Raw genomic sequence first — 16,291 nt, 5'->3', positions numbered from 1 at the left:
ACATTTCCTGAGGCATGTGGTCATGCAACTTCCACACCCAAGGAGTGTGCAAAGTCTTAACCAGGTGTAGAGGGCTTTCGGATAGATTCATTAGTAATCCCCTCCTCAAAAGCTGATACTGATCAATAGCAGCCCCTGTTGCACAGGGGACCAAAATGAGCATCACATCCTCCATTGATAACAATGGAGATGTTTGCTGCCTGTAATTGGATTGCAGGTATCACTCTCTAAAGGACCTATCAGCTTTACGTAGACCACATTTACACAACTAATTAACCAGGAGAAAAAAAGAGAGCCTCTCAGACATTTATAGTGCAGTGAAAAGGTAGACAGGGGGATTATGGGAGTTTGGGGCTATTTTGTAGCGTGAGAGGATTGTTTGGGATTTTTCTCAGAAGGTGCTGTAAACAAATGTTAATGATCTCTTAATATGACATTTTAAAAGTCTAAAATTACGGCGCTGACTTGAACTAACAAGATATAATCCAGTTTGCTCAAGAATTCAGATCTCAATAAGGCTTCAATTACATTCCTGGAGAGGATGCACATATTTCTGTCACACTTGTCCTAATTATTTGTCACCATTGCAATTGAGAAAAAATCTCTTTGGCACTATTTTTTTGTGGCATGCAGACATTGCTGACCTGAAAATGAGCTGGCCTTTTCGGCTAATATTAATCACTTGTAAATATGTCAAATAAACAATGTTTAATAGGTCCAATCACATTGCACATTCACATTGCCGTCCTGTCAGTCAAAGTAACCCCCGGAGCACGCTGCATAGCAGAAACCGACCCCAATCATATCTGTCCTAACACATCCTCTCCCAACCTTTTTTCACTGCGACTTGTCATGCAGAGGCAATTTGAGTTCATTTTGTCGAGCAGTAGATATTTATTCCTTTAGACCAGTATGCTCTCAAATCTCATCACGCCTCACAGGTTTGAGAGAAAATCATTTTCTACAAATCATATTTGTTCAATACTGAACTGTCCAATTACCAAAAGAATCTGAATGCAGAGATACATTTTGTCCACCTTCAGAAACACTCAGTAACTTGAACAGGAGTGCAAAGATTCGACAATTGTTTAATATGGAACAATAATAAGTAACAGATGTGGCATTTGATAGGAACTAATATGGTCTTGGACTTGATGAATTGTATTTATTTTATAGACTTGTTTTTCTTGGGTGGATTCATTGCAAGCTTGCATTTAAAGGTAGTTTGCCGACTGGCTACAGGTCCAAGGGGTACCTACTTCCTGCTCAATTTCAGCCGGGACTGGCTCCAGCTCCCTGAGTACAGGAGAAGTAATACAGGCAATGAATGGGTGAATAAATAAATAAATCTGCAAGGGGAAAAGAGGGAAATGAGGTTTTTGTTTCCTCCTGTTTTTCTACCATATTTTAGGTTAGCTGTTTGGATGCAAAACTACAAGAGAGCCTCTTGAGAGTTTTGTTTGTATATTCAAATCCTTTGGCGTGTGAACAATTTGACAACACTCGATAACACAACTGCTATCACGTAGATTAGTTTCAATTTTAGTTGAAATAAGAAATTCAAACAATAATACAAGACTGTAAGCAACACTAATAAAAAATGATGGCATGTACAACTACACATATGATTAGCAGTTTATTTGTATTCTTCTGCTTCAAAAAAAAAACAGGTACACCATGATTTCATCCAACTGCTTAACTTCCTCCTTACATCTAAAGCTAATTATTGGTCAAGATATAAGGCAGGGCATGTGCAAGCAGTGTCAGGACCATCTTCTTTGCGATTATATTAACTTCTATTAAGTGCTACACTGGCTTAGCATGAGCTTCAGATTAAAATAAATAAACACAATAACTGAAAAACCATGAACCAGTCTTTGGTGGGCATGAAGCTTCAATCTGGAAACAAAAGTATGGCTGATACAGCTGAAAATACTGTTGATTAGATAAAAGCAGGTGGTTGTTTAAGAGGGATCCTTGTGTTTGGTGTTTGACATGATGAGGACGATGGGGTAAATTTTTTTTAGTATTCAGAACAACTACTGTGTATGATTTTTCCACGCTGCTTCCTTTTCAAACCCCAGTCCACCCTCCCTAACCCCCCCCCCCCCCCCCACTGCCTTCATGTGTGATGTGCTGAGGATCAGAAAATCCATAAATAAAAGCATAAAACAGCAGTTTTTTATCCTGCTGTGACAGTACATGGAAGTTGAATATACATGTTTCATTTACCCCCATTGAGCAGCTTGGTGAGTGTTGGGAGAGGGGGAACTCCCTTGAAAAAAGACGAGTTGGAGTGCAAAAAGGTGTGGAGAAATTCTTAGATCGACAATGTCAGAGAAAAAACAAAAACAAACAAAGGTAATTGAGTTTTTTAATGCTTGAAAGAATGAAACAAAAACTTGAGGCTAAGAGTACAGATAGAAACACAAGGCCACGAAACGAACAGAGCGATATGAAATGAATAGGAGAAGTTCAGGGAGAGTTTGCATTTTTGAAAAAAAAAAAAAAAAAAAAAAAAAAAAAAGGAGCAGTCCTAAAGCAGCGATGTCTGCCTCTGGCAGGGACGAAGGATAAGACCTGACTAAACCAAGTTAGTCAGACACATCTATCTGTTTGACTACAAGATAAAGTACATTGCTTTACCCTCCTCCAAAAACAATTCCTTCCAGTCTTACGATGGCTTCCTGAATACTGAAATCTGGGGCTACAAACACTGCTTAAGCTGTGGTGCTTCATCTCAGAAGCAGAACAGCACGTTTAAGGCAGTGCTGTCAAGATATTGTTTGATTTATTATTTCTGATTCCTTTCAAAGCCATATTTTCTACTCTCTGTTTTACATTTAGAGAACGGGATCCAAATGTCTCGCTTGTGATTCAAATAGGAGTGCTCAAATTCTAAACATAAAACCTCAAAAAAAAAAATCCTTGTGACTTCAGTCAATAGAGGGCTTTATATTAGCGCCTCGGGACAGTGGAGAGGCTGTCAACAGGTGTGGATTATATATCACATGCAAGTCTTAGATGTGGGACAGAAGTACAAACACTCCCATTGTGTCCTTTGTGAAACACGTTCCTAAACCTTCTGCCATGCGGAGTAGTTTGTTTTGACGTTTATTGCTATCTGTTGAAATAAGACATTCCTTTAAGCTCTAATGGCAACTTTATAAATCCAAGTAAAAATATGGCGCATGAAGTGAAGTTCTTATTAAAGCACCGTCTCATTTGCATGCCAATGTGTTTGTGAAAGCCCACATTTCATAAACAGCATGCTCTCATTAACAATAAGGGCAAGCCTTCTAATCTTGTCACAAGTTTACTTTTAATTAAGATTTCTCAATTACTCAGAGACTCTGGTACCAATATCCATCTGTGTTCACATTTGTCTTTTATCAAGCTAAGCACCTGCCTTTGTGTGATTTGTGCAGCCTATGTATCTCATGTTGAAATAGTGTGTGCGCGTGAGTGTGCGGATGCGTGTATGAGTGTGTTTAAAGGCGGCGGGCCCTGAAATGCTGCATATGTCAGTGTATTTGTGTCTTGTGGGTTGAAAGTCCACCATCTGGTGGGTCATATGAAGGTCCTTTGCCATCCCGATTACATATAAAATAAACCACTCTAAGCATTGACATGTGTGTGAGTGTGAGCAAGGCTTTTTGAATGTATGTCAAGATTTGGTGTATTGAGGGGTAAGAAAATGTAACCGCAGATAGATACTGAAAATCTAATGATATATTATTGTTTCGAGTTGTCTATATGCCTGCCACTAATATATAGTACATGATTATATATGTGTGTGTGTGTGTGCGTGCATATGCAACACAGTGATGTTGCATCAGTAAGATTTACATCTGACAGGCTTTAGCCACAATCCTCGATTACAATGTTTATGCCATAAAACAGTGACAGAGATCCCACATCTCACACACTCATCATATATGTCATTTTATAGAAATCCTGTTTTATAAAGTATTTAGGTCTGCATGAACAGCATAGCTTGAGACTCATAATATCATTATGATTATTGTCAAAGAATACTATTGGTAGCAGAAATATACTATTGGTACAGTTATTCCAGCATGTGCTTCCACACTATCTGGAGCAGTTTGTTGTTGATGTTTGTTGATGAGAAGATGCAAACTCCACACAGAAAGGCAACCAATACTTTGTTATTCTGCATTCATAAGCTTATAGTCATTTATATGTTGTTTATTGCACATTTTTTTATATGATAACATTACTATTTAAACATACAGAAAGAATTATACTGGTACTTTGTATTTTCTAACCACAGCTATACTGGAAATGTGTCTTTAGCTGCGCATATGACAAAAACTTCCTTAATGTATTCTTTATGTATTCTTTTCAACACACTTTGTCAAACAAAGGGGAAACCGCAAGTTCTTACCCACAGTATTTGTGAGTGTTCTGTAAAAGAACCCACCAGTCTAGACTACAGGTGGCACCATAAATTTAAAGAACTGCTAGGGTTTATAACTTCCAGAAATGAATAAAAAATTACACTTGAGCATTGGGAAACTAAGATTTCAGAAACTCAATATCAAATGATAGTGCTAACATTTTGATTAATTGCCCTTTTGGTATTGGGTTCTATAAGCCAGTGAGGTGTGGAAAGCTTATTTGCATATCAAGTTGAATGTAAGTCTTGTCAGCCTTTTTGTGACACTAAACAAACATGCACACGCACTCACAAACCCACACTACAATTCAAAACATCTAGCCCCCAAATGCATAAATTAAGGTGTAAAGACACACAAACTACAATACAAATGAATAAATTCAGGCGCAGAGACACACACACGCACACACAAGTACACACTATCTTAGGAAGAGCTGGTTTAAGGATGCCATCAATTTAAATTTCTTATTCATTTTGATCCCCACTAAACTGAGAATATTATGATAAAGCAGATTTTAACACACAGAGTGTGTAGCTACAGGGTGACGCTTTTTAATCCAAAGCTCAGTCAAAAGAAAATAACTAAGGGCTTTCACAAACAACAGTTAACATATTTGTGTTCATGCACCCTGTGTTTGATGGTTAAGTATCTTTGGCCTTGCATGGATATCATCAGGCCTTTGCGCTTGAATTAGAATATTACTATTTTGAGGTAAAATATTTTAAAGTGAAAGAAATGCCCATGTTATCATGACCAGTTGTTAGTTCCTGATCCCATTCAATTCTTAGGGTAAGAAGAGATTGTAGGCAATAAAAATCATAATGGGGAATGAGTGGTATATGTCAAAGCACAAAGCCTGAGGCTGGTGCATTACTGCCACATGTTTGATTACAGTTTGAAATATATGTGTGAGTGAACTTGGATTGACTAACTGTATATTTCTCAAAAACTACCCTCCTGACAATAAAAATGAATACATACTGTGGCAGAGATAGTATTCCTAATCCATTAGTGATAACGGTTGTTCTTCAGAGAGACCAAGGCATAGTTAATCAATTATTTACATGGAAAATGCAAGTGAAATACGACCATTTGTCTTGAGTTGTTTGGCACAAGAGACGGCTATAATATCAATCATACTATGATAGATCATGAAGTGACATAAAACAGCATTTCATTTTGAAACAACTCAGACCCATACAGAATATTCCTTTTTTGAAAAAGTCACTGGAAAGAGCAAAATGTACAGGATTCAAAGCATTTATTCCTTTTCTCAGAGCCATCCTTTTTCACAGCCTCTGTTCACAGAGCATGTGTCCTTTTGTAAATGAAAGAATACGGTTTTTACAGCGCCTTTTAATGAATGCCAGGGAAAGAAAATTATCTCTAAAAAATGCCCTTCATATCACTAATGTGACTGCACAGTGCAGTTCTAAAAAGCAATAACCATAAAAGCAAAGTGGAAAATTAAAAATTAAGCCGTGACCATCTTTACAAAAAATATTTTATAAATCCAAACTTTCCAAAGAATGTCATGTAAAGTATCAAAATCACATGGTACACTTTTGGTACATCTTAAAATTTAACATAAAAGTCTAATGCTTTTTGTTGTCCTCCTTTTGAACATTCTGTTTTGAAATGATTAGTTCTATAATATTCTCTGTGCACATGTATACTGAAATCCATCTTCTCACCTACCAGAGACTATTTTTATGCTGTCAGTGGCAGAATGCGGTGCCTATGTTGTTGTTGTAGTTTATGGGAAGGTGTTACCTTAACAGAGAATTAAACTGTTCCTCAGTGTAAATGCAAACAAGTGCAATTAATTTGTGAGAACATACTGAAATCACTTTACTGCCTTTCTGATCCACAATGTCGTTACTAAACAAATACAACAAACTATTGAGGTAGTAAATACATTTTTTTTTTTTTGGCAGCTATTTAAAAATATCTACGTATTTGGCATGTGGACTATGGTTTTCAGCAGAATGTTTCCACATATGCTTATGACCTCGACTGTCTGGCTTTGTGACATTTTTTCTTACAGTGACTATAAAATGATAAATAAGAAAATAAATAAATGAAAAAAAAAATAAATAATACAGATCATTAACATCAGTGCTTAGTGGAATGAGGCATGCAAAGCTGAACGGGAGTCAGACTGTGTTTGGCATTATATCTTGCACACAACTAAACATTATAATCAGTGTGAATACATTCAGAAGACTAGAGGGAATACGGAGAATATTTGACCTCCAAATAACTCTCGGCATTAATATGGCTGAACCTCACACATGCATATAAGCACAGTTTGATAAGACAGTTGCTGTGCAACACTTGTGCATGTCGGAGGCTTCAAGAGGGTTACTCTTCTGCCATTTTCATGGCTTCAGAGGCTCAATGACATCCCTTTATGTCATATTAATATTGCAAAGGATGATTGCTGTGGGCGGTCCGCTGTCACTTATTTTATGCAGAGCAGCAAGGGCAATGGAATGCATCAACATTAACAACTTAGTATGGATTTTGGTACTGGGGCACAACCAATCAAAGATGCAGAGAACTTAACCTTACTTTCCAAAAATCAGAAGCATCAGCACCATCGTTGGAGCATCAGCAGTAGGGAGAAAACAGTCGGAGTCAGCCGCTGCTTGAGTAAGATAGGCTTGCAACTACATGCAATATTTTTTTTGCATGTCGTAAGACTCTGCAATGTATGTTGCAAACAGTTTAAAAACATATTTGCATGATATTCACAATGGAAAAACCTACAGTCATTCACATTCCATCTTTTATTCATCTTGGGGTATATGCCAGACTAGTGCACCCTGGTGGGTAACACTGCACTTCCATATTGCATTTACCGGGAAAGCTAAAACTAAAATCAGCATGTGATAGAACATCCTGGCCTGTGCAAAATGTATGTGATGAAGCAAACAAAGATAAATTTCTGCGGCTCTAAACTCATGCAGAGTGCAATTCATTCTGTGGTATAACTGAAATGAGTTTTGTGAAAGCTAAAAGTGCCTGCACACTTAATCGCAACTTACATGGATTATATGTCGATAGAATGAATATCATGTCATATTTGAAATGAATATGACAATTCTGAGACATTTTTCACAAAAATACAGATGCTTGGCTTGACATTTTAAATTGAAAAAGAGATGTTGGAGAGAAAATGTACCTATTGTTCGGCAGCAGCACCCTCTGAAGAAACAGATAAAAGTAAAATGTCTGAAAGTTGAATTATAACCTGAAAGTCCCAATAGCTCGCTAATAACAGATCATATATACTACACAGTAAAGATACACACGCAGATATAAAAAGAAAAGGATGACCTGTAGTCAACCAATCTGGTTCATTTAGGGACAAATAGAGGCTGAGTACTGTGATGCACACTATGAACTCTATCTCATCCAGTCTGAAGACAGCAATAGTAGAAAGACAGCATGCCTTACACTTAAACATGTCAGCTCAGAACTATTGGAGATGAGGTAAAGCCCCACAAAAAGCCTCAAATTATGTAAAAAACAAAAAGGCTGTCTGTTAGACCAAAGCAGAGAAGAATAAAAAATAAATTATTGCCAAAGGAAAATGTCTTATTCATCTTAATGGCATCATTTAAAAGTAGGTTTAAAAGTAGTAAGTGCTTGAGGACAGCAGAATATGGGAATACTAGAATGTTTTTTATGGAGTCTGCTATCATTATTTGGACATACAAGTGATTAAATGGTACTCAAAATGTCACCATTGTTGGAGATCCAAGAACATATGATAGCTGGAAAGACTCGAGGATACTATCATGAGCTAGTCTATTGGAAGAAGCTGTGCTCTTCATTTCATACCAAAGACAAACAGCCCTTCACCTAAGTAGCCAAATCAAAAAGCAAATTAAGAAATCCACGATGGATGACAAACATTTTTATACCTGGGCAAGTGGCTTTATTCAACCAATACGCTGGACAGCATCTGTCGTGCCAAAGAATTAACTGCAATAAAAGAGAAAAATAAAGAATATAAGTGGATAACTATCCTCCTATTTGCCATAGGATATCTTTGGCAATATCTAAACAAGTGCAACAAAAAAGAAGTTTATGCAGTGAAGAGAAGGGTGAAGCCTGGGTTCCTGGGAGTTTCTTAAAAATGGAATCCTGGGGAATCATTTATTACAAATACAAAGCAAACTAAATGCTTCCGTATGGTGTGCTTGCACGCCTGAGACAATCTGTGAGCGTATGTTTGTGTGTTCATGTGAGTGTTTGTGTGGGAACAGATGCTCCTCTTAAAAGGTCCAATGCACTTTCTGTAATCCTTCATTTCATGCTGAGTTTTGCATCCTTGTACATCAGATGTCTTATCCTCTCCCTCTCATGTCACCTTGTCATAACATTCTGAGCTCCTTGTCAGAGCTCCTCTCTTAGTTGTCCTTGTTCACATTTACTCTCAAACACTTGATCACTCCCTGTTAGTTGTGGGGCGGCATGAACAGGTGGGGCCAGTCATAATAAATGTACAGGCGGATCGCTAGTACAACACATAAAATATAGCAGGGCAAGGAAATCCAACTGTCTAACAATATGACTTTCTAAGCAACAAAGCCAATCAGAAAAAGGTCAAAATCAAATCTTACAGATGACTAATAAATTGTTTGAGGCATTGGAGGTGATATGCTGAGAAGAAACAAAAAAAAAATCTTCATAGCTCTATGACAATTCTGCCTCACAACACAATGATCATGGTGAATAAACACATTTATTTTTATGAAAACATTTTTCTTATTGGAAGCATGCCCATCTGGTGTCACAATTTAATATTTATGTTCATTGTCTGGACAGTTAATTCATTTTTGTCCAATTTCAGTATTCATTACCACTCTAAATATTCAATATTATTTTGCCTGATTGTTTATAATCCTGTTTTATTCTTGCATAGCACTTAGGAACATTGTTGGAGACAATGTATGATTAGTTTAACTAAATAGCCTTTTAAAAGTAATTATTTTCAAATGCTTATTCTTCCGAATGATAATCTAAAATTTTTGCAACGTCATTCAAAGTTGGTATATTATGTTGTTTTGTTTGTCATTCATCACAAGAATCCCTTAACAACTAACACTTTGGCAGAATTAAATACAGAAGCATACAATCTTATAATCACAAGCACATTGAATAATACACCACATCTAAAGAATGCTCAGCTCTGTGACAGGAGCAGCACATGGACTGCGGGAATGAGAATAGGAACAAAAAGCACACATTAGAAGGAAACAAATGAAATCCACCATAGGAGAAAGAACAAAGAACAAAACAAAACAGTGAAGTATATACTGTAGATGGCATCATATATATATATATATATATACACACACACACACACACATATATGTATATAAATACATATATATACATATATGTATATGTGTATATACATATATACATATATGTATATACACGCACACATATATATGTATATACATACATATGTATACATATATGTATATGTGTATATACATACACATATACATATATATACACACACGTGAGTTCAGACAGTGTCTGTCTGTCCAACCTGTGGACTCAGCGCCACATAATATCCATCCCATTTCATGCAATGTTTACACCTTCATGAACGGCATGGAGTACACCTACTTACAAAAAAGTATGTTTGCATCCTATGATGGTAACTTTCCTGCACTGCAGTCTCTTCATTATTTAGTAGTATTTGACTCTTCGAGCATCATTACTGCATTGCAGCTCTTTCATTAGACAGTGGCCTCAAAAAAGACCCCCTTGAGCCATGACCATCCAGCAACTTCCTCTTGTGATTCTACAGATGGCTGCTCGTCTTCATAATGTGATACACTTATTGAACAGAAAAATGTGTTGGGGGTATAACATCTAAAATTGAGAGCTGTAGCAACACTAGATGGTAGAATCTGGAATAGTTCCAAAAAAAAATCCCGGTATTATCAGTTTTTTATACCAAGGTATGCTTGGGGCTGCAACCCATGCATTTATCGCTTGTAAAACTACTGAATCAATAGGGTTAGTACCAACATAATATTGAGTCAAAAGGCAAAGACCAGGCAGAGACCAGATCACTCTGACTACATTACTAACTATGAATTGCTCACACACACACACACACACACACACACACACACACACACACACACACACACACAATATATATATATAACCAATTCCACAGTCTCTCTCTCTCTCTCTCTCTCTCTCTCTCTCTATATATATATATATATATATATATAAAATAAATACATACAATTCTAAGCAAAGGGGCGTGCCTTGCCTTCCCAGCTTGTCAACTCCCCAGTCCGCAGTCCCAAGTCCACAAAGCAAAGCATGTTTCATTAAGATATTATTGGTAACCCATCCTGCAACTTTGACATGAACTACAGTGGAGACTTATATATGTGTACTCACGCACGCACGAACACACACACACACACACACACACACACACACACAAGCGTATACATATACATATATATGTGTATATATATATATATATATATATATATATATATATATATATATATATATATATATATACATACTTGATTACTAGTGGGAGATTGAATCTCAATTAAAAGCATTGGTGACTTACAAACTATGTCCTTTGCTCCGTAGCATTATACAATTTATACTCTACCACTTCCTGAATGAGTTACAGTTATTCCTAAAAACTTCTACATTGACATACACGGACGCCCACACACACACGCAAAACTTACATGCAGTACTTTTGCATGCTACATAATTCATTTATGTAGAACAGCCTGTTAATGACACTTTCCAAGTTTATCACAGAAAAGTACAGAGCATGTTTCCAAAAATGTCAGTTCTTTTTACTAACATCAGAGACAGAAGGCATCTAAAGCACAAGTTACAAAAATAGAAAAAAAAAAAAAAAACATAAAGCCGGTTTTAATGTGTACAATATCTTATTCGTTGTAGCAGGATAGCAACCCTAAGAAAAATCTGAACAATAAAAAAAAAAAAAAAAGAAAACAAGAATTGAGAAGTTTTCACTCCTCATTCAGTATTTGGAATGTTTAAGTCTTGTCTGATCTAATTTTATTGTACAACAATATCAATTATTGATAAACACATATAAAAGTGGACATAATTATTTTGGCCCAAGCATGTTTGAGCTTATTCTGCAAATTCCCCAAGAGGCCCTGCAAGGGGAAAATACAGTTTCCCCAAAAACTGGCTTCTCACTCCAAATTTAAGTGTTAGATCAAAACAACATTAATCACTCCAGAATTCTACTTTATAAAGCAAGAACTTAAACGAGTTCTTGATGCAAGCAAGGAAAAAAGTCTCCTTTGGGCCACTGAGGGTGTAATGGCTGACAGCCCAAAACGCTTTCTTCAACAGAAGATCATATATTTTTCATCAGAGACAGACTTTGAACCCAAGTGTTGGGGATCATTTCATTAGACTTCTAAAGAGTCTTAGTGTCACCCTAGAGTGGCACAGAGCTGGTTTGCACAACCGGGAGCAAGCTGCACTGAGGACCAAAGAAAAAAAATTACAGCAATGAGGATATTTCAGGAGCATGGCTTCTATAAGAACGGAAAGAAAAAAAAAAAGATATTCCTTATTTCTCATCTTCTTGTCCTTTCTCTCCACCCGGGGGAAATCATTACTTCCAGCCTTCTAAATATGTATGTGATTAATTATGCGTCTTGTTATCACTGGCTAATCTGCATAGGACTCTCATGTATAAAGTCCCTCTCATTACAATTCAGAAGGCCCCCTCACAGGTGTGCTGAGTAAATATACACACTGTAGCTGATTAAATCACACGCACGCACACACACACACACAGAAATGCACACACACACGCGCGCATGCGCACACACACGCGCACACACACACACACACACACACACACACACACACACACACACACACACACACACACACACACACACACACACACTCAAAAACAAGTTAATGAACAAGACTGGGAGTACACAAACTCATTTAAACATGCATACAGACATGTTCAAACAAGGACACATAAGCGTGCTCGCTCAAGTGTATAGACTCATTCACATGCACAAGCCAACCCTTTGAATGGACACTCATGAAGGAGCAGACACATGCAGCACCACTGACAGAAGGTCCAGGTTTCCCTTGTGTGAATGGCAGTTTGGTCCGTGCCAACTCATTAAGAACACAGCTGGCCATAAGGCTTAGATTGGGGTAAGTCCACAGGGTGCCTCAGATGGGTGTACGATTGGATTTGGGGTATTCAAGAATTTGAGTTCCCTGTGATTTGGATATGTCTTCCATTTGTGAAAAACAAAGATTCACCTGACGGCAGAAAATCAAGTAAGTGCCATGTTAACTATCATTATTATGTTGAGGGTACAAGGTAGCAACACTTTGCTTTGCAAAAAGTACTCTGTTGCTTTCAAATCCATTGTGTTCACATTTTCATGTTAAGGTTCATGTTTTATTTTCCAATTTGCCAATTTGGGTTATTTTCTATTATCATTATTATCTTGGGTCTGAAATTAAGAGTATTGGAATCGATTTATTCACTTGAAGGAATAGCGCACATGATGTTTGAGACAAAAATGAACAACAGGGTTCCACTGAAAGACTAAAAAATAAAAACAATGCATAAAATTACGATAACTACTTATTTTAGGAGGTTTATTTGTGCCTGTGTGTGTGTGTTTCCGTGTGAAATTTCAAGGGTTTCAAAGTTCAGAAGCTGTAGGTTAAAAAAAGTAATAACATCAAATTTATAGTTTGAAAGTAAATAAAACAATAAATATACCTGCAATGTTTTCAGAGTTCTCTGGTGAAGCTCAGAGGACAAGCATAAAGGCATGAATAAGCATGGAGCAGAACAGAGTAGTAGAGCTGGGTTCTTAAATCATGTTTACAGTAGAGCAAGAATGTGAATTCAAGCCCACACCAAGATGCAAGGACCTTCTATGTTTACTCAGAGAAGACATCAAAAAGAGACCAAGTGAAAAAAAATTTGCTGGGTGCTGCAAGAGATTCACCCTGCCAGTTTTACATCTCGGATGACTGCCATTCAACCTTAACCATTTATCACCCAGGAGGAACACTACTGCACACAGTGATCTTTTCAAGGCTTTATTGTGGATTCATTTCTCATTCCTTTCCTGCATGTTTCCCTGTTACACTTTTGTGCTTTCGTTGTCTACTAAGTGTTGTAAGATGGGGCTCGCAAGGACGGCAACATACAAAAGATCTACCAACATTGTAGACAGATATGCACCTCCTCATGGAATAAATGTATACAATACATCAATACCAACGCTGTCTACATAACTTTTCGTGTCAGGTTCATGTTAAACTGTAAAAAACTACAAAGGTTTAAGTATGCACCAATGGAGAGATATTATCTATTTCGGCCTGAAAAGTGGGATTGTAAGTAGGAGTGGGAGTGTAAGTGGGATTTGAATAAAGTAAAAAAAAAGGAAAAAGAAAACAAAATAAAGTTATATGCAAAGATGTCAAAAGATTAAAAAAAAAAGAAGAAAAGCATACTCAAACAGATGTTTAGAAAGCACTGTTGCTTCACCATCTGTTAAAACTAAGGTGGGATAAGTATCTATTCTTATTTTCCAATAAGTGAAAACAGGAAAATGAAAAACAAATTATCAACAAGCAATGGCAAAAAATACTTGGTGAGAAAATCATGGGTTTGGCTTGATTACCTGCATATAATTATACATAATGCGAGGAAATGGAGATGATGGGGCTTCTTGAAAGTTGCAAAATTGCATACAAGCCACAAAACAATCCAACACAATGGTCCTTGAACTGCAATGTTCTACACTGAAGATAAGATATTTTCTATTTTTTACGATGTGTGCAGCCTAGTGTTCCACACTCATTATTACTATATTAAAATTCTAAGACAATAATTATATATGTACATATCTAACTGAAAATCCCAGACCATTTTCTTTAAACGTCATCCTTCATTGTACAGTGTAAGCAAAACAGAAATATGCCTCGCTAATGAGCCTGAATACATACATAGCAAGGGAAGTTGGATAGTCATTATTAGCTGTGAAGCTAAAGACAACTTACCAAGATTCCATTTGAGTCCAGTGGTGGTGGTTGTGCAAGGTCCACCCACAGGAATGAGACCACACCAGTCCCCCTCCAGGTCTGTGTTCACCAGCAGTTTGTGGATGCCCTGCAGAAAAAAACACAGGATGAGTGCAGCTACGTGTGTGTGTGTGTGTGTGTGTGTGTCCGCACTAAAATTATCACTCATTAAACCCGGAGTTCTTTTTAAAGTTCCAACATATATTCTGAATGGATGCCTTTCCACTCCGATTTATTATACATTTTACTGAGAGTCACAGGGAATCAAAAGGCTTTACTACCCATGTTCCATCTAACAAGCCTTTTTTTCACATGAGAGGCTGGTGTTATGCACAGTTGTGAATCCTTCATTTGAAGTCAATGAGCCAAATAAATTCCATTAGACTGAACAGCTCTGGTCAATAATGGTTGAAACTGTTTAACAATTGTTTCAGATGGGCAGATGAATAAATTTATTAATGGTTTAGGTGCAAGGTAATGTCATCGTCTTCTTAACTCTCCAGCCTGAAAGTCTGTTTATTCAAGATTGCCTGTCAAAGAGGGTTGACATTATTGCTGAAAAGTTGTGTCCCTACACCACCTCGTCTGGTTGAAACATTTCTTCATCTTTGTCCAGGTTGATAATACTGTGCCATGCTTGTCCTGCACAGCAAAACGTTTAGTCCAGAAACTTTCTGTGAACCATCATGATATATATATCTTTATGTACATATATACACACACACACATTTTGGCTTGCACATGCATATGTGTATGTGTGTTTGAATACATTTTGGCATGCACTGCCATGCATGTTTCAAACTGTCAGACACCCTGGTGGAAAAAAAAATGCTGACGGCTAGAACATCCATCCATCAGCTGAAAGAATCACTTCTACTCAGTGAAGCCAGTAGCACACCCAGTGAAGAGTTTGAATCACTGAAAGTCTGACACGTGAAGCAAAGTTGCAGTACTTGCTGTCTCGAGTTGGGGAGCCAGAGGGTGTGAAAAATAGCAATAATTCTAGGCCTAGCACTGTGTGGTGTAAAGGAAACATCCCTGAAGTCTTTACCAACACACTTTGTTGGTTCAAGTGACTGACAGATGCTTGAGGTAAAGAGAAGAGGAGGATCAACTGTATGTCTTCTTGTTCATGACAGGTCAAATGCATAATGCAATAAGCATCTTTAAGAGGAAGAATATATCTTCTTCTGGCCATTTAATGTTGGTAGATCAACTACACATCTTTTTTAAGCTGAGAAATGAACAATTGTAAAATTAATGTGGGTCCTTCTCTTAAGATGCTTGGTAAAATAATACTGAACTGATAGTTAATTCTTCTCAAATTCTTCTTGCGAAGAGTTTCTGAAAGGAATTCGGAAACTCTCCCCAGGTCTTTTCAATTGAAGAAGCCTCTCAGATGAGGGTTGAAAAATCTTCAAGTGAAGAAATTCAAGTCCAGTTGCCACAACAACAAGATTTTGACATGAATTCACCATGACCTGCATGATAGAGAACCTCCACAGAAATAAACTGATAGTGAACTTACATTTAAAGAACATTCATTAACTCAATCATCTATTGTCTTTACCGCTTATCCTGCAGTTACGGTTCCCTTGGTAGGGCGCCTATTCCAGCTCTCATTGGGCAAGAGGCAGGGTTCACCCTGGACCAGTCGCCGGTCAATTACGCGACCACACATTGAGACATATGACCATTCCCTCGTGCATTCACACAATGTAGGATCTCCAATT

At 37.3% G+C, this 16,291-nt stretch overlaps 1 protein-coding gene across 2 annotated transcripts in view; it reads right to left on the bottom strand.

The window, feature by feature from the left end:
• Positions 1–16,291, bottom strand: part of tpk1 (thiamin pyrophosphokinase 1) — a 66,198-nt gene that overhangs the window by 4,352 nt on the left and 45,555 nt on the right. The window contains exons 8-9 of one of the 2 annotated variants that reach the window (XM_086151360.1): positions 14,538–14,646; positions 8,354–8,414 (exon numbers count right to left, since the gene is read on the bottom strand). In XM_086151360.1, coding sequence (XP_086007486.1) covers positions 8,368–8,414; positions 14,538–14,646 — 156 coding nt within the window. In that variant the 3' untranslated portion in view covers positions 8,354–8,367. The remainder of the gene's footprint in view (positions 1–8,353; positions 8,415–14,537; positions 14,647–16,291) is intronic. The other variant, XM_086151359.1, reaches the window with a different exon arrangement.

The sequence above is a fragment of the Fistularia commersonii genome, chromosome 8, assembly GCF_037954325.1.
Source record: "Fistularia commersonii isolate RoL2024-O1a breed Wild chromosome 8, RoL_Fcom_v1.0, whole genome shotgun sequence".
Lineage (NCBI taxonomy): Eukaryota > Metazoa > Chordata > Actinopteri > Syngnathiformes > Fistulariidae > Fistularia > Fistularia commersonii.
Note: the sequence above shows the minus strand (reverse complement) of the source record. Positions and strands in the feature narration are given on the sequence as shown.